The sequence below is a fragment of the Chenopodium quinoa genome, unplaced genomic scaffold (assembly GCF_001683475.1).
Source record: "Chenopodium quinoa cultivar QQ74 unplaced genomic scaffold, ASM168347v1, whole genome shotgun sequence".
NCBI classification, from domain to species: Eukaryota; Viridiplantae; Streptophyta; class Magnoliopsida; order Caryophyllales; family Amaranthaceae; genus Chenopodium; species Chenopodium quinoa.
The window spans coordinates 3,299,677-3,320,548 of record NW_018744662.1 but is presented as its reverse complement, the minus strand read 5'-3'; the positions used below and the strand labels follow the sequence as shown (position 1 = coordinate 3,320,548).

Below are 20,872 nucleotides of genomic sequence, written 5' to 3'. Positions count from 1 at the left end.
TAATTGACATGAATTAAAAGGGCAATCATCATATACTCATAGCTAGTACTTAGAACTAAAATGTGAACAAAATCCTGCATAACTTGACAATCCATCAGCACAGAACATGTAAAGTTTGCCTGCTTGTTCAAGCAACAGTTACAACAATAGAGCAATCACAGTCAACATGAATTCATCAGGGGTACTCTGACAGGAGTGTAAACCCAGATTTATCGAGTTCAATAATACACTTGTTATAAAAGTTCCACCAGGAGTATACAACCACTCAATAGCGATATTTCGTGGAATAATCTTTTGGTGCAATCACGAGACCTCGACCCTTACGAGCACCGCGATAGACAGTCTCAACAATGTCTATGAACTCCTGCTTGTCCTTAAGGGCCCAGTTGATCTTGTTGTTGTTCCCAGTGCCAAGATCTATCATTATGTGCTTGTTCCTAAAGAAGAACATAATTGTGGATGGGTCATACAGCTCGTACATCGTGTTGAAATCAGGAACTTCTGTTATGTCTACAAGGTATATCACAGCAAAGTTTTTAATTGTCTCTGCCACTGAGGCCAGCACTTCATCCATCTGAGGAAAATGGGAACTGTTGTAAGATTCATGAAATAAAATTAAGAGAAGCAGAATTAGATAACACTTTTATGTCCACACTGTAAACAAGACTTTCGAACATTTCAAAAAGAAACAAGAGATGCCAGGAAACTTGCAAGTGTCACCTAGATATACAGCCGACAGCAGAATCCATCCAATTGCTAAATCAGAGGAGGTATGGATGCATACCACAAAGCTGGAATCTAACATGAAACCACTTCCCCCCCCCCCCCCACCCCAACTCTACCTTTCTTACAAGGTGGGGTTTTGGGAGTCTTACCACTAGAGGTACAAACTACAAAGAGGCTGATTTTGTCACAGCCTAGGTTGGAAAGGCAACAATTGACATACTTCACGGGAAGAAGACATATATAGTTAGACATAAACCAATTCAAATAGAACTCATTTTTCTTTCTTCAAAGTCTCCAATTGCTTTCAAAACATAGCAAGTACGATGTATGTATAAACTCAATAACAAGTACGATGTATGTATAACAAGACTACAATTGGCAAAAGTCAAAAGTTGCAAACACATACATGACTGATCATTAGGTATAGCATCAATAATCTACAATACTTATTCCATTTCTTCATCGGTATGCAGAGCAACTAATATGATATACAACACAGTAACATGGAAATATTCAATGAGAAACAGGCAGTATTGTGAGAACATGAACGTTAGGTATCTAATTTTAGACAAAGGGCTAACCAAAACCATATAAGTGGAATTAGAGTTAAAGATCCCTGAATCCTGATTCCATAATTAAACTTTCTAGATCCTAACCCATACTCAAAGAGTCAAGGTACCCTTCTAAAAAATAAACTAACCACCCTCATTAGCATAATAATAAACTTCAAAGACACATACCTGCATCAAACATCCAAAAGTCTAATCAATCATCAACTATGAAATGAATCTTTCATTATTTCCCAAGTAAAACCTAATACCAATCAAGCAACTGGTGGAACTAGCTTCACCAAAGGAAAAAAGCGACTTCCGACATGAGCAAAAGACCGCTAGTGAAGCCGACACTATCTAATCTAATCATGACAAAGACAATCTCCCTTTCTCCCTTCCACTCTCAACCTGAAACATAAATTACTTGCCACAAGAAACATTGCCCAACAGTCATTTTAAGATCCTAATATGGACACTTCACATTTCGGTATTGACTACAAGCCTAAACTAGAAACTTTTTTGTGCTTTTTAACATACTAGTAGTCTGCAACACACCATCAGCAAACATGCAAAATGATGCAAACATCAATTGCCCCATGAAATGATCAGCTAAAAAGGAGGCCAGACAGGAGCATAAGACATGTGCAGATGGCTATGAAGATCGCCAACTATCATATCATCGTCTTTTATCCTATTCGCAGAATAGTAAGTAGCTACGGGCACAAAGACCGGAAAGACAAACATCTATTCAAGAAAAGATGCTTACAAAATGAAGGTGATATCAACTTTTAATGCACTTGAGTTCTCTCCTAATCCAATAATTAGTTCACTTTACAGTACAAGACTCAATCACTCAACAGCCACTTCCTGACTTGACAACAGCTACCATAAGCACAAAGAAAACCCAAATTCACATTTTTACAACGAACATCAAAGGCAGAAAAAAGCTCCGAATTCTAAAATTGTCTGAATTTTCAGCAATAAGATCCCTCCTACGTATGAAAATCCAACAATTCTACCTCAATTCTACATTAATACCCAAAATAACCCTATCCTTCCAAATACAATTTACACAGCCAAATTATTGCAGAAATTAAGATCATAAAGAAACTCCAAATTAAGGCACAAAAACTCAAATTCCATAATTATAAGCAGGCAAACAAGCATATAAAATCCAACAAAAGAGGAATTCAGAAAAAGAAATTCACAATTATAATCAGAAGTTGAAAAATTAGGGTTTGATGAATTGATAGAAAAGGGGGAAAGGATACCTGCATACAAGTTTCATCCCAATCATGGCCGAAACGGATGATGACGAGACGTTCTTCCTCGGCGAGGATGGCTTGATCGACCGCCCAACCAGAGTGCAAGTGCGGTAGCAAGTACGACATCTCTCACTTTCTCTCTCTTCCTACAACACTTGCATAAACGGAGGTTATGCGTTGATATTTCCTCTATGCGATCGCCTCGTTCTTAAGCTAGACTAGAGGTGTTAGTTCGGGTCTAGTCGAGTCTAGAGGCGTCAATTCAAGTGTTTAGGTGTTTAAGATGGGTTCGGGTTTAGTCAAGTCTAAAGGCGTCAATTCAAGTGTTTGGGTGTTTAAAATGTGTTTGATAAGGTTGGATCGGATATTTTTCTTGAGTCCGGCTACCAGAAAATTATTGTGTCAATGAGAGTTAAATTGGATATTTTTCGAGTTGATTTCGGATTGAATCGGATAGATTAGGTTTTGACACCACTCATGTCTAATTAAGGTTTAAGTTAGTTGAAAATTTTATTGATTGATTCTTGATTAACAAACTATTATTCTCATGCTATGCGTAATGAGCAAAATTGTAAATTGTATTTCTATGAAATGAAATTTTAAATATGATCAAAATTACGTGCAAGGTGCAACAATCTAGTGTGTGGTCTGAGTCAAAAACTAGCTATCAAAAAATAATGACTTAATTTTTAGTCACACCTGAAATTTATAATTTGCATGAGTAGTTAAACCAAATAAATATGAAATTGAACAAAATATATCTAGAACCAATGATAACCCAAAATCTTTTGACACACTAATGACCCAAAACCAACCATATAACAAATGTTAAGAGCTTAATTTCATTTTTCGTGGCTTATATCATTCTTTTAATTATTTTATCAATCACTGCCTCTTTAATTTTCTTCTACGGTGTATTCATTAACACTAACCCTAACAAAGATAAGAGGTTTATTAGTTATAAATCATTATTTTGTTCACTTTCCAAATACAAAGAATTTGAACTCTAAGGCTGGAGAAATAATCTATAATCATTAAATAGATTGTAGAAATGATTATACTACCTCCGTTAACTATTATTTACAATAAAGGGGAATTATTTGTGAGATATAAAATATTCCTTTATTGCAAATTATAGTTAACGGAGGTAGTATATAATTACACAAACTTTTCACATTACCTATTCATAATATGGTTTTAATATATGAAATCTTAAATGGAGGATTAAAAATTACTGAATCAATACAAGATTATGTATATTTACACAAACTACTTGTATTTTCATTTCAATCTTATTTCTTCATCAAAACTCTCATTTCCATAAAATGGTTTTGATAATACATGAACTCTAGAAAAGGATAGAGAAAAATCAAAGAATCACTATATTTTACTCAAACTTTTTATATATGAACTGCAAGATTAAGAATAGACGCAATCGATGAATGACTAGATGTATAAATTACACAAATTTTATTATCCATTGAACAATTTTAATTTAATTTGATATAGTTCTTTCCGAGCTTGATTTCAAACTGGTGTTTCTAATGTCGTCCTAGGTTAGTTGTTAATAGCTAATAGATAGATATGGTTAAATATGAACAAAATCACAAAAAATATGGTTTTGCTTAAGTAATACTCCCTATATCTCCTCCATTTAACTATGCACGGTTTTCAAGACACGTATTAAACGTTTATATCTTTATTGTCATGTACATAAAAATTACGTAGTATAAAAATGTAATATTAACAAACTATATAATGAGACGAATCTAACAAGACCACTCGTGACTATATTACTTTTTGTATATTAACGTCAATTTATAGTCAAAGATTTTAAAGTTTGATCCAAAAAATAACAATAGGGCAAAATAGAGAGACGAAGGGAGTAAAATTTTCAAATTTGACAATATGTGGTTGTGGCTCAAAATAGGAGGCACACATATCACTCAAATACAAAGTACACCACGTTACAAGTCTTACAACTTTCCACAACATTCTACATGCTGTTCATTTGTTCAATTTTCATCATCAATCATCTTAAATTATTCTACCCAAAATTACAATATCATTTCTAATCTAAAATCTCGATCAAATTCTAACTCCTAATTGATAAAAATGGCAGCTCAAATTTCAACTTCATACAAAAAATACGAAACCCGAAAACCTCAGTTCTTTTAGTAATCGACATGCAAAACTACTTCTCTTCAATAGCAAAACCCATCATTCCCGCCATAACAACCACCATCAACCTCTGTAAAAGCGCGGGAATCCCAGTCATACTCACGCGCCACCGCCACAAACCCGGCGATGACGGAGGTGTATTAGGCGAGTGGTGGGGCGGGGAAATCATCGTCGACGGAACCCCCGAATCAAACCTCATCACAGAAGTAGTCGAGGCGGCAATAGGAGAAGACAAGAAAGAAGGTGACAATGATATGGAGGTGGTAGAGAAGGATACATATAGCGCGTTTCGAAACACGGGACTAGAAGAGAGGCTGAAGAAGATGGGCGTGAAGGAAGTGGTTATTAGTGGAGTTATGACAAATTTGTGTTGTGAGACGACTGCTAGAGAGGCGTTTGTACGTGGGTTTAGGGTGTTCTTTTCGACGGATGCTACCGCGACGTCGTCGGATGAGCTTCATGATGGTACTCTTGTCAATATGGCTTATGGTTTTGCTTATCTTGTTGATTGTAATCGTCTTCGTCAAGCTTTCTCACCATAGTTGCATAGTATATGTACTTAGCTTTCTTTGTAGTTATGGGTAAGATTGTGGTTTGTATCTATCTATTAGTCTATTACAACTATATAATACTCTCTCCGGTTAAAATTTGTTTATCTAATGACATTTTTGTAAATATATCAATAATTCATCTCAGTCGGAGTGAACAACTTTTATTAATATGCCGTTAAACCGTCCACCGACACCACCACCTCATCAATGAATACCCTAGGAATAAAAGGTGAAATTAAGGGCATGACTAACCCCAAAGGGTAGGGATGACCAAGAACATGGTGATAGGTGAACAGTGGGTGGAGAATAGTGGAGAGAGAAAGGTGGAGGTGGTGATTCTAGGCAGCTGCCATTGTTGAATGAAGGTAGCAAGCTTTGAGGAGTGGTAAAGTGTGTTAATGATGGAATTGGCTTACGTGTTCAGCCAAGTCATCATCAACATGGGCGTATGAACATGTCACGTTGGTAATCCCCAATTTTAAAGAGTACCCCAAGATTGACGTTTTAAAGCAATCAAAGAGATAAATGAACGAGGTTTTCACCGACATGCTAAGGATTTTACATGAATATTTGCAATTTTTTCCAGTAAAATTCAATACACTATTTTAAAATGATGGTAATTCAACTGTTTTGTACATGGAGATAAATGAACGAGGTTTTCACTGACATGCTTGAATATCGTTGTCCTCCATATATGAAAGTGTATAGTAATAGGATGTTCGTTCATACATCATTTAGAATAAAGAGTAATGGGGTTGGCGGAGCCTTTGATCCGCACATCTTTGTATTATTCATAGTATATTAGTACATAAAACTTGTACCAAAATGCTTGATTGTCTTACATTTTATAACATGAACATCTGTTCTGAAAACTCTAATAAGCAGGCATAATCCATCAGCTGTTCTCTTACAAGGCGACAACCCTCGCTTTTAGATATCCAAACTGTGCTGCATTCCCTACAGGACCCTTAGCAGATCTACCTTCCCATTCATGCCTCCCATTTAGGCACAAATCTCTTACACCAGCAACATTGCATGTACGCGTTCTCTTACCAGCCCAGAGAGTTCCTATAATTCTTGTAGCAGGCAACTAAATGATGAGACTAACCACTGCTTTTCCTCAGAAGCTCAAGCTAAACGCTGCTGGCATACACTCCAAACAACAGAAAACTAAGACAATCCATCTCAATACAAAATCTCCTCCTCATCCACACAGCCACCATCTATAACGAGAGAGAGAATTGCCCATGGAACCAACAAATTAGAAATTCTACAAACCAGAATATGTTCAGACAGCACCACAGTCCACAGGATAGAATGAGATGGTAAACAAGCCCAAAGTTCTCAGCCAACAACACATATGAAGGAGCTGATGGTATAGGCGGCAATTTCTTTAAACTAGTGGACATGAAATTATTGCAGCAGCAATGAGGAGATTGAGGACATTTTACATGGGGAATGTTTAAGTTCTGAAAAAACATCCAGAATACAGCTCTGCAGGGTAATAACAATGATGCCTGCTGAGAAGTTTGATAATTTAGGCGTCATAATCAGTTACTCCCAAAAAGAAAAGCCCCGCTCTTTAATAACTTTTCTGAATTCAGGCTCCTTTGTAGCGCCAGTTCCTTGACCTAATTGTTTTTTGATGGTTTTGGTTTTGCTGGGAACATGATCATTAGTTACCAAGCTAGCTTCTGAATTCGTCACAGGTGAATTTTCCATTTTCTTATTCGACAACCAGGGCTGGATCAATTCATCTGTTTTGGCATCTGGAAGCAAATTTTTCCCCTTCATCTCTGAATATATCTTGTGTGCTTCTTCTAGCTTTCCATTCAAAAAGAGTCCATGGATCAAAGCTATATGTGAAGTTGCATCATCATTCAAACCATTATCGGTCATCTGATCCCACAGGATGAAAACATTATCAAGCTGACCCCATCTGCAAAATTTCCTTATTAATAATAGATAAGTATCTTTATTTGGCTGACAACCCAACTCTTTCATTTTGTCTAACAACGTGAACGCCTCTTCTCCTGTCCTCTGAATACGCAAGAATGCATGAAAAGTTCGAATAGTGGGCTGTAAGCCACGGCTGAGCATCTTACTAAAGACATTCTGCGCTTCATCCCTTCTTCGGGCCCTGCATAGCGGCTTAATCAATGAGTTATAAGTGACAGCATTTGGGGCAATGCCCTTATCTTCCATGGTTTGCAGAAGATTCAAGGCTTCTGCTGCACGACCTTCCTTTGCAAGAGCGTGCAAAACAGAATTATAGGCTTTCCTATCAGGTTCAATACCCATTTCCTTCATCTGAGCAAACAATTTGAGGACTTCACTCAGCCTGTTTAACTTCGAGTAGCAAGATATAATACTTGAAAATGAAATGACATCAAGTTTCACTCTCAGTTCATTCATCAACCTCCAGAATCTATTGGCCTCACGCGGACTACCCACAATATTGCACCAGCCATTCAGGATGATGTTAAAACTCTTGGTATTGAATTCATATGTGTTTTTGTTACTAAAAAGCAACTGCTCAGCTTCCTGCACATTCTTGTATCGAGTAAGAGCAGAAAGTAGCTTCTGAAATTCGTCCATCCCAATGCAAAAACCAAACTTCTTAAAAGCATGGAAAGTATTTATAGAATTCACCACATCATGAGCAGCAGAATACCTTCTAATCATTATAAGTAGTGTGTTAGGATTCACAATACCACCCTTCCTCATCTCATCAATCAAAGACCAGGCAGTATCAAACTTCCTCCTCTTCGCCAAGATTGATATAATCGAATGATACTCTCTAACCGAATGCACATACCCCGGCTGCTTCCCGGCCCATAGAAAGAACATGATTGCCACCTCCCAATCATTCCTAGTTCTAGAAAGTACCTCCACCACCAGCTCCGAAGTGAGTGAAACCCCACATTGATTGAGCTTGTTAGTAACTTCCGTCCCACCAAATGCCCTCGGCCTATCACACGAAACCTGGCCCTGAGACGGGTCACTCTTGCTTACACTGCCCCTCAAGATTTCCAAAACAACCCCTAAATCATGTTTAAGTTTCTCATCTATAAAACCCATTTTCACAGTTTCAATCTCATCATCATCATCTTCCCCATTAAACCCATCATCTTCATCATTTCCACAACCATTTTCATCATTATTATCACAAATTAAATCAGTTGAATTCGATTCTAGGTTCAAGCAATTCGATGTAGCAGAGCAAAAAAACTGAATTTGGGAATTAAAACTAAAAGGGTATTTGAGATTTTCAGAGATACTATTTGCAAATTTAGGAACTTGAGTTTTTCCCAGATTAATAGAATTAGCACGAACACCCAAACTCAACTCATACGATAAATTTAATAGATAAAATCCTCTTCTGAACTTCCACATATTTTGAGAAACTTGAAAGTAATAAAAAAGTAATAACAGTTGGAGCAGAGTTCACGGAGTTACCGATATTGTCGACGATCTACGCTAAAGCGATGGTGGTGCAACACGGTGGAGCAGGAGAGCAGAGGTGAGAGACTATTACAAATGTTGAAGGTGTTCAGTGCGACTGTGCAAGGTTATGACTTGTGAAGTTGCGACTTGCGAGTTGTTTCTCTTAAAAGGGTGTTTGATTACTAAATTTGAAATTGATTAGTATAAAATGAGGAAATCCAAGTCAATCAGGCTGATATACCAACTTTGTAAATGAGGGGGTATATTGGTAATTTCAACAATAAAAATGGGGGCAAATAAGTAATTGAAATGGCTGTTTAAACTGTTCTCCTCCTTCCTCCCCATGAGCAATACTATTGTCGTTGAGATGAAGATGTGGCCGCAAAGAAGATGCTTTCCCTAAAGGGTAGTATGGCCCTAAATTTACACTCTTTGCTATTAGGGTGTCGTTAATTTTCGCGGCGTTGGGTCATTGCGGTTGAGAAAAAATGAACAAGAAGAGGAAAGCCTTCGTGGTTGATCGACGGGAAGACAGGTTGTGGTGGCTGTGATGGACTTCGAGCGGTGGTGGTTGCTGCGAACTTGCGATCGTGATAGAGTAGATCTGAAATCCTAAAATCTGATTATTTATTTATTTATTTATTTTTAAAAAGTTGCAAAAAATTACTCAATTGCCACCTGATTTACAATGTTTGTCAATTGTCAATCAGACTGATTGACTGGGTATTCCCTGTATAAAATGATGAAATCTCCCTAACGACTGATTGAAGGCTCCATAATAATACTTTGTAGACCTTAGTCCTTTTCACTAAGGCTTTACAAAGTACTTATTTGATTATGTTTGTATTGGTTCACATCTCAATGATACTCTTGTGGAATGTGATTTGAATTATAAGATATCCGAACATATCTAGATTTTTTATTATTATTATTATTTTTTTTATAAATAAGTTAAATAAGATGAAAGAAAAATCCATATTGAATTTGTAAAATTAGATTCAATAAGACTATACTTCAACAATAGTTCATAAAAAATCCTTATTGAATTTGTAAAATAATACTTCGTATTTGATAAGATTATAGTGTATATTGAGATGAATCCAATAGAATGTCAAAGGATTGTTTTTCTATATGCATAAATCATAATAGAAGGCCAAAGGATTGTTTTTGGGAAATCAAGAAGTTTAGACAATCAGCTCAAGCCTGCCTCAAATGCCAAAGGATTGATGTGTAACAATAAAGCCTCTCCTACAGTGTCTTCCTCCTGTGGTTAGCCTGTGAGGCTGTGACCCAATTTGCTTGCTTTGTCTTGGTGGCAGTGAGAATGTGCAGCACCTTTTTCTTCCAATGCCCCTATTCTCAGAAAATCTGGTGCAATTGCATCTATTTGATTACACGAAGCTAAAATCCAGCAATTTGATCAGGAGGTTTTAGGGCAATAAAGCACCGCAGGAAAGTTGATGCTAAAGGCAGACTTTTCCTGAATTGGCAGAAGTTGTGCATAGTATTTGGATTCAAAGAATGCTGTGATACTTACAGGGACCTGTAAGTTTGCTGACTGGCAGTGTTTTCGAGAATATTGTTTATGATGTAGCTTGTAGATGCCTTGCTGGTGATAGGGTGAACAGAATGCTTGAAACTAGGGTGAACTTAATATACAAGATGAACAGAAAGGTCAAAATAAGATCTTCTCAACATTAAGATTTAATAAAAATGGAATTCAGCACAAGATATAATGTAACAATATATCATCCACACCTCCCTCCATTTGTTAAGCAACTAAGAAAGCATGCTTAAGTGACAATAAAAAGGAATTCGTGCAAAAAACATGCTATTCACATGCATTTCTTCTGGTTAACGAACACGTCGGACCTTCTCTTCTTGTCCAAGTCCAAGCGATTTTTGAGCATTTGAGATGCCTTCCGGATCTGTTTAAGGCAAAAAATCAATAATTAGATTTACAGTTTTTTTAGGACCTAAATTTCATATTCAATAAGTGTGAAGGGTTTTGCAATATGAAATGGTTAGGATTCACAGAAGACTGAAAATTCCACCCCAGACCTCAAAAGGCTTCAGAGCAGAATAACATAGATGAAAATGCTGAGCAGCCAAAAATTATAATGGACCAGACAGGGAGTGCTTCAGCTAGAAGTTCACTAGATGAGTAGACTATTGACTATATGATATTAGCATTTTGGATCTTCACAATTCTAGACCGTCCTCATGGCATACTTTATGTATCTTTTACCCCTTTTTTTCATCAATTTTTGATAGTGACCAACTTCTCAAACAAAAGGACAAAACCGCAATCATCACCGTCAGGAGGATTGTTTACAAACCTGCTGTATATAATGGGTGAAAAGAAGAGTGATTGTTTTGGATGATCCCGCAAAGATTACAAAAGGGTGAAAAGAAGAATGATTTTTCACTTGTAACTATGACAAAATTATTATGCACATGTGGCTAATATGCGCCCAACAACATTCCATAGAGTGGTCAACTTCATAGCTTCTAGCCTGAAGCATAGGCACATAAGACGACTTTTATTTTTATTTTTTTTTGGTAATTCAAGCGTATACTAAGATGTCAAGACAATCAATTAAGTCCCCTTTAAAGTGCATTAATCAGATTCAGATGTAAACCAAATCAAAAGATATGATGCAATATTTTGATTAATTCAACAAAGAGGTGAGAGAATTAAAATGAAAGTAGTAATCGGGAAGCAAGCAAACAACATGACAGCCAGACACTCAAATAAAGCAGCGGTTCATAAAAAAGAGGGACCCATTATCACATATGATTTTCCAGCTTTTCCTTTTTGACAAATGAGATGAGAGACTCTACATGATAGCAATTAGCAAACAAGATAAAAGAATGCAAGTAAATCTGACATGGCTGATAAGTGATAAGGAGCATATGAATCAAATTGCACTTAGAGGAGTTAAATTAAAAATCATAGCAGCAAACATAAAAAAGCCTATGATCTTTCCAAACAATTTGGGTTCAGGAACAATTCTGACTTCTGAGGGGCTGAGACATATGCACTACCCAGTCAAACTTTAGAACAGAGGGAAAAGCAAACCAAAGAAGTTTGTATTACCAAAAAACTGGGTGAAAATACGAGTGAAGAAGCTCAAGTTGCGAGAAACATTATACGCCATCACTGGAGGGAGGGGTTTGACAAGGGTGTCAATGCTAAACACCCGCTGAAGAAACTGCAAATAGATCCACAGATAAGAGTAAGCATTATATAAACAATATGAAAAATATCAAAATAAGATCAACATAAATACATATACTCATACAGACCTCATAGAAGTAAGGGGCCGTTTGGTTGGGGTTAATCATCAAAGGGAATGGGAATCAACTGCCCCCATTCCCTTTGTTGTTGTTTGTTAGCCCATTTTTCCCATTCCCTTTACCCCCTTCATTCCCCAAAATCCCTCTAACTTCATTCCCCACCCCCCAGGTATTTCCATTCCATTCCCTACCCACCTTCACATCACCACCGGAAAACCAGCCCAGACCACCGCCGCCCCTACCCTTACCACCGCCGCCCCTACCCTTACCACCACCGCCCCTCCTTCGACCCTCCCCCGAGCCTCGCCGCCCTCCCCTCCCCCAAAATAACCACCCATAACCCCGAAAAACCCTAACCCCGATCTCCCTTGACCCCGAAATCCGGCGCCCAGCGGGTGGTTTTTTCGGGGTCAAGGGAGATCGGGGTTAGGGTTTTTCGGGGCTATGGGTGGTTTTTTCGGGGGACGAGAGGTCGAGGCAGCGCGACGAGGGGTGGTGGTGGTGTGGCGAAGGGGGGGGAGTTGTGGAGGAGGTGCGGCGAGTGGGTGGAGTGGCTGGGTGGTGGCTAAAAATGATTGAAAGTGAAGGCGAGTGGTAGTGGTGTGGTGGTGGCTTTCCATTCATTCCATTCCTTTGTTATTCAAAACAAACAACACCCCAAAATTGGGGGATTTTCATTCCATTCCTTGTCTTTCCCTTTGTTCATTCCATTCCGATTCCCTCGTGCGAACCAAACGACCCCTAAATTTAAGAGAAATACAGCTAGTACTCCAGAGTTTTGATGCCCAATCACCCAAACGTATTTAATTATGGGTTTTAGTTCCTTAAAAAAGCTATAAACTTGCCCAAAAAAGATACCAGGGGCAAAAAAAGGTGGAACATTACAGAAGAAACAAGCATAGGAGTTATTTAACTTTTCCAAAAAACTGCTTTCACCTTCAAGCAAACAATATTTAGAACAAGCAGCCCTTGATCTTTGTAGAATTAGCAGGAAAATAAAACATTTGGAATAATATTTCAGATACTTTAAAGTTGTGCTACATAATTTTCTCAGAGTTGATAAGATTCCAGCTTTTAAGGCAGATGAAAAGCAGTGAAACCTGCTATTATTAATATAATGGTCTCCATAAAAACAAAAAACACAGTGAATAACCAACATAAGAAGTTGAAGGATGAGAATGAATTATATCCAAGATCTACATTAACTAAGGAATAAAAGGAATAGTTTCCTCTTCCTTCAAAAGATTCAACAACCCCCATATAATGATATAATTTCCTAAAAATAATAAAGATGAATATTTGTATGCGGTATGTCCACCCTTTTAGTATATAGTTTCTATAAGTACTAATAATCAATAGCTTCTGGGACCTTATCTACATTGAGGCTTGATATGAAAATAAAAAATCACAATATAGCCCAAAGTTTAATCTTCAAAAGTAAAGAGCTCAATGTACAAGCTGTTTAGGCCCGAAGTAGCAGTGACCCTCATGCCAACCAAGCTTTTTTAGGGTCCTTTATCTTCAAATAGTAAGTCTGATTCACGGAATCCTGAAGAGTGCGAATAGTCATAAGCCAATATGAGACATTTACAGAGAAATTGCTTTCTCTTTTAAAGCTCTCTTTCTTAAACTTTATAAGAAAAAGAAGAATAGGAAAGACAATTAATCCTAAAGAGCGCGCATAATCATAATACGAAGTAAGAACATTTTCAGTGTCATTGCTGTCCCTTCAAAGCTCTCTTTCTTGAACCTCAAGAGAAGAACAAGAACAAAAAAGGCACTTCATCAATGATAAGCCATGCCTCAAAGATATAATATCCTATTTTGTTGAAGAAATTTAGGAACACTTCCTTCCTTGAGTACAGAATCACCCTTGTCAATAGTTATTACATATAGGAAGAAAGAGATACCTAGTATTAATAGAGTAACTCCAGTCTCAAGAACCCTTGTCAATAGCCATCAGTCCATCACAATCCCCTTGCACGCTACAGTTATAATTATTGTGAATAGGGCACCTTTCCCAAACTACATACCATCTAAAGAATTTCCTAGATGACATTCATCAACTTAGTTTGAGAACCGGGTAGAGTAACACGAAAATCTTAAGAAAACACACTCCTACAATTCAGAACAATATTAATTGGACACCTTACTCCAACATTTGATATTCAGTAAAATCTAGTGAAATCATCCTATGAAATTTCAATAATTTACGCCAACCCGAGTCCTGGGATGGCAGGTAAAGCTACAAGCAAGTACACTCGAATACAGAATGAACATCCTAGGCATCACACATTCAAACAAGTACAATCAGAATAAAACCATGAATATCATCATCACCCCATGATTCCAAAACTCTTTTCAGCTATGTCAAGGGTGTAAACCCCAACACTCCAACTCCATTTTTAATCATCTGACCCCTCAATTTGAATAATCCAACAAAAATTTGTAACTTTTTAGTAATTTTCTAATTTCAAAACCCTAACTACTGAATTTCAACACAGAAGAAAGGAAACCATAAAGAAACAGAATTGAATTACAATCCAAAAACACAATTCCAAAGCCTAACTCCTAAAATTCAATAAGAATTCAACAAAAAAAACAACCCCATTTCATAATTCGTCAAAATAGAGCATAATTACACTCCAAAGTCACAAATTAAACTCTTAAAAAAAAATCCCAGAAAAATCGAAAAAAAGGGAAAGCAGAAAACCTGATAGTTGCGCTGGAAACTGTAACGAAGTTGGGGGTCAATTTCGGAGAGAGAATCATCATCATCATCAGCGCCATTGTTGGAGGAGAGAGAATTCTTCTTTTTACCAGGAACATGCATAGTAGGAGTACTACCAGGTTGATTGGTGACTTTGAGCTTTGCATCTTTGAATTTATCAGAGGGATTTTCTTCTTCTCTCCATGGTGCTGATGATAGTAATTGCTTCTTCGTCTTCGCCATTTTTATCTCTCTCTCTTTCTCTCCTCTTCTTCTTCAATCTTCAGTTTTTCTATGGTTTTAATGTTTCATCTACTTGAGTATTATCTGCTGCGCTTTATTTTTTCTGTTTTATTATTTGTTCACTATTGCTAGAAATGGGCCGGACCGGGCGAGGGCTGATTAGACACGACACGGATACCGACCTAGAGTTATCCCGTTATAAGACATGACACAAGAGGCATGCTAGTTAGTTATGAAACTTATGAGCTTTGTTTTCAAAATTTAACACAAACACAACAGATCAACGTGTAAAAATTATAAAGTGGTCCGATGACACAGTGATTGACATGAGTCTGGCATGCCACAAGTATTTCTTGGCTCGTTTTAGGTATAATCCACTTAAACACGAGGTAAGTTGGCTTTTAGTGACTCTTGATTATCAATAAAATAGTGCTAAATTTTAAGATACATACCTCATAAAATTTAAAAGATATAAATTCCTGTAAGTTATCAAATTATCTGAAGTACTTTCTATCAAAGAATGCTCTACAAATCAAATGTAATCTACAATACAATGGTAATACATATTCTCACTCTCACATTTGGTGCTAATCATAACTCTTAAAAGCTTAATACAAAACAAAAGAGACTATAATCTGTAAAATTTATGGCAAATAAAATGGTTGTTTATCATCATCAACAATTCATCATGAAGGTGGTGCATCTGGTAGTTTTTTACCAGCTAAGAAGTGCTTGATCAACTGCAGAGCTTGTCTTGGCTTAGTCGTCGGAACTTGATGCCCTGCACCTCTTACCGTCACAAACATCAATCCTTCGTATTGTATTGTCCATCCTCCAACCTATATATTATAAGACAAACACCTTCAGAAATATAATTTGACCTCAAACATTAATGTTTTGGTATAATATATGTACAATTTTATAGGTCATGTAACAATGTAACATGTTACATGTATTACCTGTGAGCTGGTATACCATGCAGTCCATTCTTGAACTGTTTTTAACCGGAGTTTTCTAAGAGTGTACCTAGTTGATGTTACCGGAATTCTCCCATCATTATCTCCACTGTCGATACCAATACAATCGTGATCAGTTGTTTGTGATACATACAAGAAGTGAGGTTTTGCGAGCATGAGGGGAAGAACTGAGGAAGGGGAAGTAAATCACCTAAATATCCAAATGCGAAGACCCTTGGCTATAAGCTCTTTTATTGTAGGAAGTATCGAGGATGGAGAGTCACTCCAAGAAGTGATATTGTTACTGCAAAACCATAGATACAACCAATGCGTACTAAATTAGCAGCTTTAGGCCTTAATTAGTTTGACTGGGTATAAAACATATTTCTAGGCCTCAACCATCAGCTTAACCTTTTAGTTGAGTTGGTCCTTTAACATGGTATCAAGAGCCAGCGTGACACAAAGGTCACGAGTTCAAATCTTAGCCTGTCTACTGTACTAGCTAGTGTGCTACTAAGACTTACTTGCAGTGAGTCCATGGATATGGAAGTTTCGTAACATTGGCATGTAAGGCAGCTTGGACATCCGGTCTATTCATATAAGCATCTGTATAGTCTGATGCACATGGATCATACCCTGCTGACGGTCTTTTGAGCCAACCTTCCTACAACAGAACAGCAAGTCCAAGCTGTTAAACAGTTTGTCGCGACAGGGCCTGTGACTGAACAAAAACAAGGGATTTATGGCTTACAAATCTGGAGAACAGTCGAGGAGAAACACCATCAATGACAGGAGGCTGAGTATTTCTTCTGTGAGTTTTAGTCTGGTTTTCGATACATATTGGAGCATACAAGTTGTATATATCTATCAGTCTATAATCAGCAAAGTATTGAGTCAGAGCATTGTTGCACTCTGTAGTCAAATTTTTCTTACTGAAGTCACAGTTTTTCTTCAGATCATTGTAAACACGGTTCGATATCACTGCATGATCCCATGCGTACTCAACCATCCCTTTCTGATCAGTTTCGTCGTCTAACAGTGCATTTCCAATCTGAAGAATGTTACTGTACATTATAAGCAGACCTCCATTGACATTAATATGCATTCATATTTCAACCTCAAAAAAAAAACTTGTGTACTAAGATACAATTCATTTTCTTAGCAAAAAATCTAGAAGAATGATTCAACAAAATGAGATTATATAAGGATTGATGAATGTTTACCATGAAACCTTTCAGTTTGATTTGATCTTCCTTAGAAGCAATCTTATTGCTGTCGAGTATGAGCTTAGCAAGTTGTGGAACATAATGACCTTATAAGTAGGATAAGAAAAAGAATTAACAACTTATTATAGAGTATAGTACAATGTTAGTTTCAAATAAATACTGATGAAAAATGCTTAAGAATAGAGTGAAGTGTATATGTATTTCATTACCTGCATAACTCTCCCCAGAAAGGTAAAAATCATGGGACTTAAACTGTGGAAATCTTTTGTACCAACTGACTAGAAAGTTGTATGCATCTTTAGCTGTTGATCATGATCAAGGTAAAAAAAAAAAAAAAGAAAAAAAAAATACAGTCAAAAACATAAAATTGATACCAATATAATTACTCTATTAGTCCGGGAAAAGTTGTAACATTTTGAAGGGTTAAGACAATGTTACTGTACTGTTCGTCTGTTATTTCTAGTATTCACGCAAAGAGAGTACTAGATTAACTTAGAAAAGATTGAAGGATGATTGCCTGCAATGGTGTCGCCAAGTTCACTTATGTCACTGCTAGTATTACTGTAAGAAAATCCAACACCAACAGGAGATTCCAGAAACAAAAGATTGGCAGCTGAAAATACAAAATACTTTATGTAAAAACTACAATGTATTAATGAAAAATGCTACAATGTAACATTTATATCGCGAATAGTGTATGTAACATGACTTTTTTCGCGATTTTGTGAAAAATAACCTTTTTAAAATCCCTCCCCTAGAATTTCAACAAGAGTAAATGTACACAAGATTATTAACCTTTATTCCAAGAGTACTTATTGAGCTTTAGTTTGGGTTTGCTGCCCTTTTGAGGAGAGAAAGGGCCCAACTCTTCTGCTTCTCCATACCCAATTGAAGAGCATCCTGGCCCTGTATATGCAATTTAAGAAACAACTTAGAAAATTGAAACTTGAAAATTGTTGTTAATATACCTTTTAAAATAATTTGTGACAAAATTTGTTTCATTTCTTAAACTAGTATTGTTATTACTGTTTGCTTTTCGCTTTTTTAACAACGCACATATTTTAATTTACTTCCCCAGATACATAATTTTTAAATCCTGAAAATTAAATTTGTAATGAAACTAAACATCGAGAAAAATTCAATATGATGTCACATATGTAATCATATATATGTATCGATAATATTAATGATGAACTAAAGACATCAAATAGGAACAGAGGAAATATTTTATGATTTAACTTTCTAATAATAATGACCTAATGGTTTAATTGAAAATATTTATTAGTTAAGAGGAGCTTAACTACTCGACCTAAGATTTAATGATAACAAACAGCTAGAGGCCAAGTCTTAACACCTAACTAATTATTATACTCATCAGATTATACATATTGTATTCTTGTTACACCCATCATCAACCAAAACTGATGTTGATGTTTCATTTTTGTGCCAAAAGGAAATTTTCTTATAATCAACTCTAGGTATTTTTTTTTTTTGTTTTAGGCAATGAATTAGATGGCTTATTAATTATCTACCATGATAATGTACAAATCAATTGTATAGTACTAATGTACGTACTATAGTGTGTCATTAACAGAGAAAACTAAACTTAGAAACATCGAATTATTTTGACATATCTTTAGCAAACGTGTCATTTTTATTTTGGGACAATGAGAGTAATTAATTTCCTAAAGCTTCTGTAACAAACATTATAAGGCAAGATTTTTATGACAAAAAAAATATATATACGTCTAATATACATATACGAGTACTACATAGTATGATAATATAATTATATAATATACGTGGTACAATGTACTATGTAATAACAAGCTTGACAAATGAAATAGTACCTCCATTAAGCCAAAGGAGCAAAGGCTTATTTTGAGGCTTTTCAGCAGCTTCAAAAAACCAATAAAAGAGTGCCTTCCCATGACTTGCATTCACTGTCACATACCCTGCATACTGCTTAAAACTCACCTTTGGCTGCCCTGGAAGCCTCTCGACGAAATCCGCCCTTTGCTCCGCCATTATTTCCGGGCTCAGGCTGTTCCGTGCAGCGGCCAGATTAATCATGGTGCTTGCAGCCAGCAGCCATAGCAAACAATAGTTGATGATCATTTTGTACACTGAAATATTTACTAATTAAGACTCAAAATGTTGAGTTTTAGTACTAGTAAAGAAAGAAAGTACATTTATTTAATACCTATAAAACAGTAAAGTGTTACTACCCAAAGAATTGAAACAATGTATCGCTTATTACATGAATAATGCTTAAATTTGAGGGAAAGAAGTTAGCTATATAAAATGATGAGTTTGTGTCAAAGGAAGTCTTTTTGTAAGACAAAGTGGAATGTTGCAGTTTAAGCTATTACCTAATTTTTGCACTTTTTGAATTTTTCTTTTTGTTGGATCTAGAGATTATTAACAATAATATTGTATACATTTGCATATGAATAATAGTTTCTTTTAGCAAATGACACCACATTTTTAACCAAAGTTTTAACTCTATGCATAATTAACACACTAGTTTTGGAATATAATCATTCTTAACCTTTTTTTTTGGATGCAGATCTTATTTTGTAAATATAATCATTTAATCTAACGTAATATAGGTTAGTGGATAAGTTTTCGGTCATCCTCAAATTTTAAATATGTGTAAGGAATAATGTATTAAAACGACACATGAATGAGATGAAAATGAAAGAAAGTGTCACATGGTGGAATAAACTTAATTGGAGACACTTTTACCTACAATTAGTATGCTATCTTTTATGTGCGATATAATTTTTTCGGAGTCGAAGAGAGCACGAAGAATAAGCTGGGGCCTGTTCTCATACGTTGAAATTCAGTTCAGTTCAGTTCAGTTCAGTTCAGCTCAGTTCAATTCAACTCCTAATTTCCTTCTCTTATAAAATATTCATTTCAGTTCAGTTCAGTTCAGTTCATCTCAGTTCAGTTCAGTTCACGTTTAGTCAATGAGAACAGACCCTAAATTGCATAAAATTTAATGCCATGAGCCCATGAAAATACTGTATTTTGCACTAGAAGTCACTTAAATATCAAAAAAGTTGGTGGTTCAGTTCAGTTCTCTTATAAAATATTCATTTCAGTTCAGTTCAGTTCATCTCAGTTCAGTTCAGTTCACGTTTAGTCAATAAGAACAGACCCTAAATTGCATAAAATTTAATGCCATGAGCCTATGACAATACTGTATTTTGCACTAGAAGTCACTTAAATATCAAAAAAGTTGGTGGTTTAATTTTTTGTATAGAAAAGTCAAATTTTAAGAACTTTCCATATAAATCAGTCAACTTGGGTATGATTAATTTCAAGCTTGTTAACATCTTGTTCAGTTGCTTCAACAGCCAGTAATAGAAGATGCAAGTTTGGACAGCTGAAAACTTGATTTTTATCAATGTGGTCTCCCACTCTTTGGTCAATTGCTTTCTATTGCATCCTTGTAAATTTTATTTTATTTTAATTATTTATCTAATTTTTATTTTTTTGGAGATCAACAGCTCTTCCTACTTTATATCAGTCTTTGACTAGGATTAGTTTAATTTTGACTGTTAATGTAATTAGCTGAATAATCTACCACCTCCATTACATACTAATTGTAAGGAAAAAAATTATTTTTATCTTACAAATAATAGCCCTTATGTTGTATTATATATTACTTGATCTCTTCACTTTATCTTAAGTACTCGTGTCGGACC

The 20,872-nt window shown here is 36.0% G+C and overlaps 4 protein-coding genes and 1 pseudogene across 5 annotated transcripts; 1 reads left to right on the top strand and 4 right to left on the bottom strand.

Moving 5' to 3' along the window:
* Positions 1-63: 63 nt before the first annotated feature.
* On the bottom strand, positions 64-2,751 carry LOC110702093 (thioredoxin-like protein YLS8). Its single transcript, XM_021879744.1, has 2 exons — positions 2,549-2,751; positions 64-574 (listed from the first exon to the last, which is right to left on the bottom strand). The coding sequence occupies exons 1-2, from the start codon at positions 2,666-2,668 to the stop codon at positions 266-268; spliced, it is 429 nt and encodes a 142-aa protein (XP_021735436.1). The 5' UTR covers positions 2,669-2,751; the 3' UTR covers positions 64-265.
* A 1,727-nt stretch (positions 2,752-4,478) lies between these two features.
* Positions 4,479-5,792, top strand: LOC110702091 (annotated as a pseudogene).
* Positions 5,793-5,823: 31 nt separating this feature from the next.
* LOC110702090 (pentatricopeptide repeat-containing protein At5g15010, mitochondrial-like) lies at positions 5,824-8,893 on the bottom strand. The gene has a single exon (XM_021879741.1). The coding sequence runs from the start codon at positions 8,668-8,670 to the stop codon at positions 6,829-6,831; it is 1,842 nt and encodes a 613-aa protein (XP_021735433.1). The 5' UTR covers positions 8,671-8,893; the 3' UTR covers positions 5,824-6,828.
* Positions 8,894-10,390: 1,497 nt separating this feature from the next.
* LOC110702089 lies at positions 10,391-15,058 on the bottom strand. The gene is made up of 3 exons (XM_021879740.1): positions 14,735-15,058; positions 11,822-11,936; positions 10,391-10,649 (listed from the first exon to the last, which is right to left on the bottom strand). Exons 1-3 carry the CDS (start codon positions 14,972-14,974, stop codon positions 10,576-10,578), a joined length of 429 nt encoding a protein of 142 aa, XP_021735432.1. The 5' UTR covers positions 14,975-15,058; the 3' UTR covers positions 10,391-10,575.
* Positions 15,059-15,430: 372 nt separating this feature from the next.
* LOC110702087 (serine carboxypeptidase-like 34) lies at positions 15,431-19,711 on the bottom strand. 2 transcript variants are annotated; one of them, XM_021879739.1, is made up of 11 exons: positions 19,360-19,711; positions 19,007-19,282; positions 17,952-18,062; positions 17,674-17,769; positions 17,366-17,458; positions 17,154-17,242; positions 16,682-16,981; positions 16,455-16,594; positions 16,142-16,234; positions 15,934-16,039; positions 15,431-15,813 (listed from the first exon to the last, which is right to left on the bottom strand). In XM_021879739.1, exons 2-11 carry the CDS (start codon positions 19,272-19,274, stop codon positions 15,661-15,663), a joined length of 1,449 nt encoding a protein of 482 aa, XP_021735431.1. In that variant the 5' UTR covers positions 19,275-19,282; positions 19,360-19,711; the 3' UTR covers positions 15,431-15,660. The 2 variants fall into 2 exon arrangements, with proteins under 2 accessions (XP_021735431.1, XP_021735430.1); XM_021879738.1 differs by having other exon boundaries at positions 19,007-19,711.
* Positions 19,712-20,872: the final 1,161 nt, after the last annotated feature.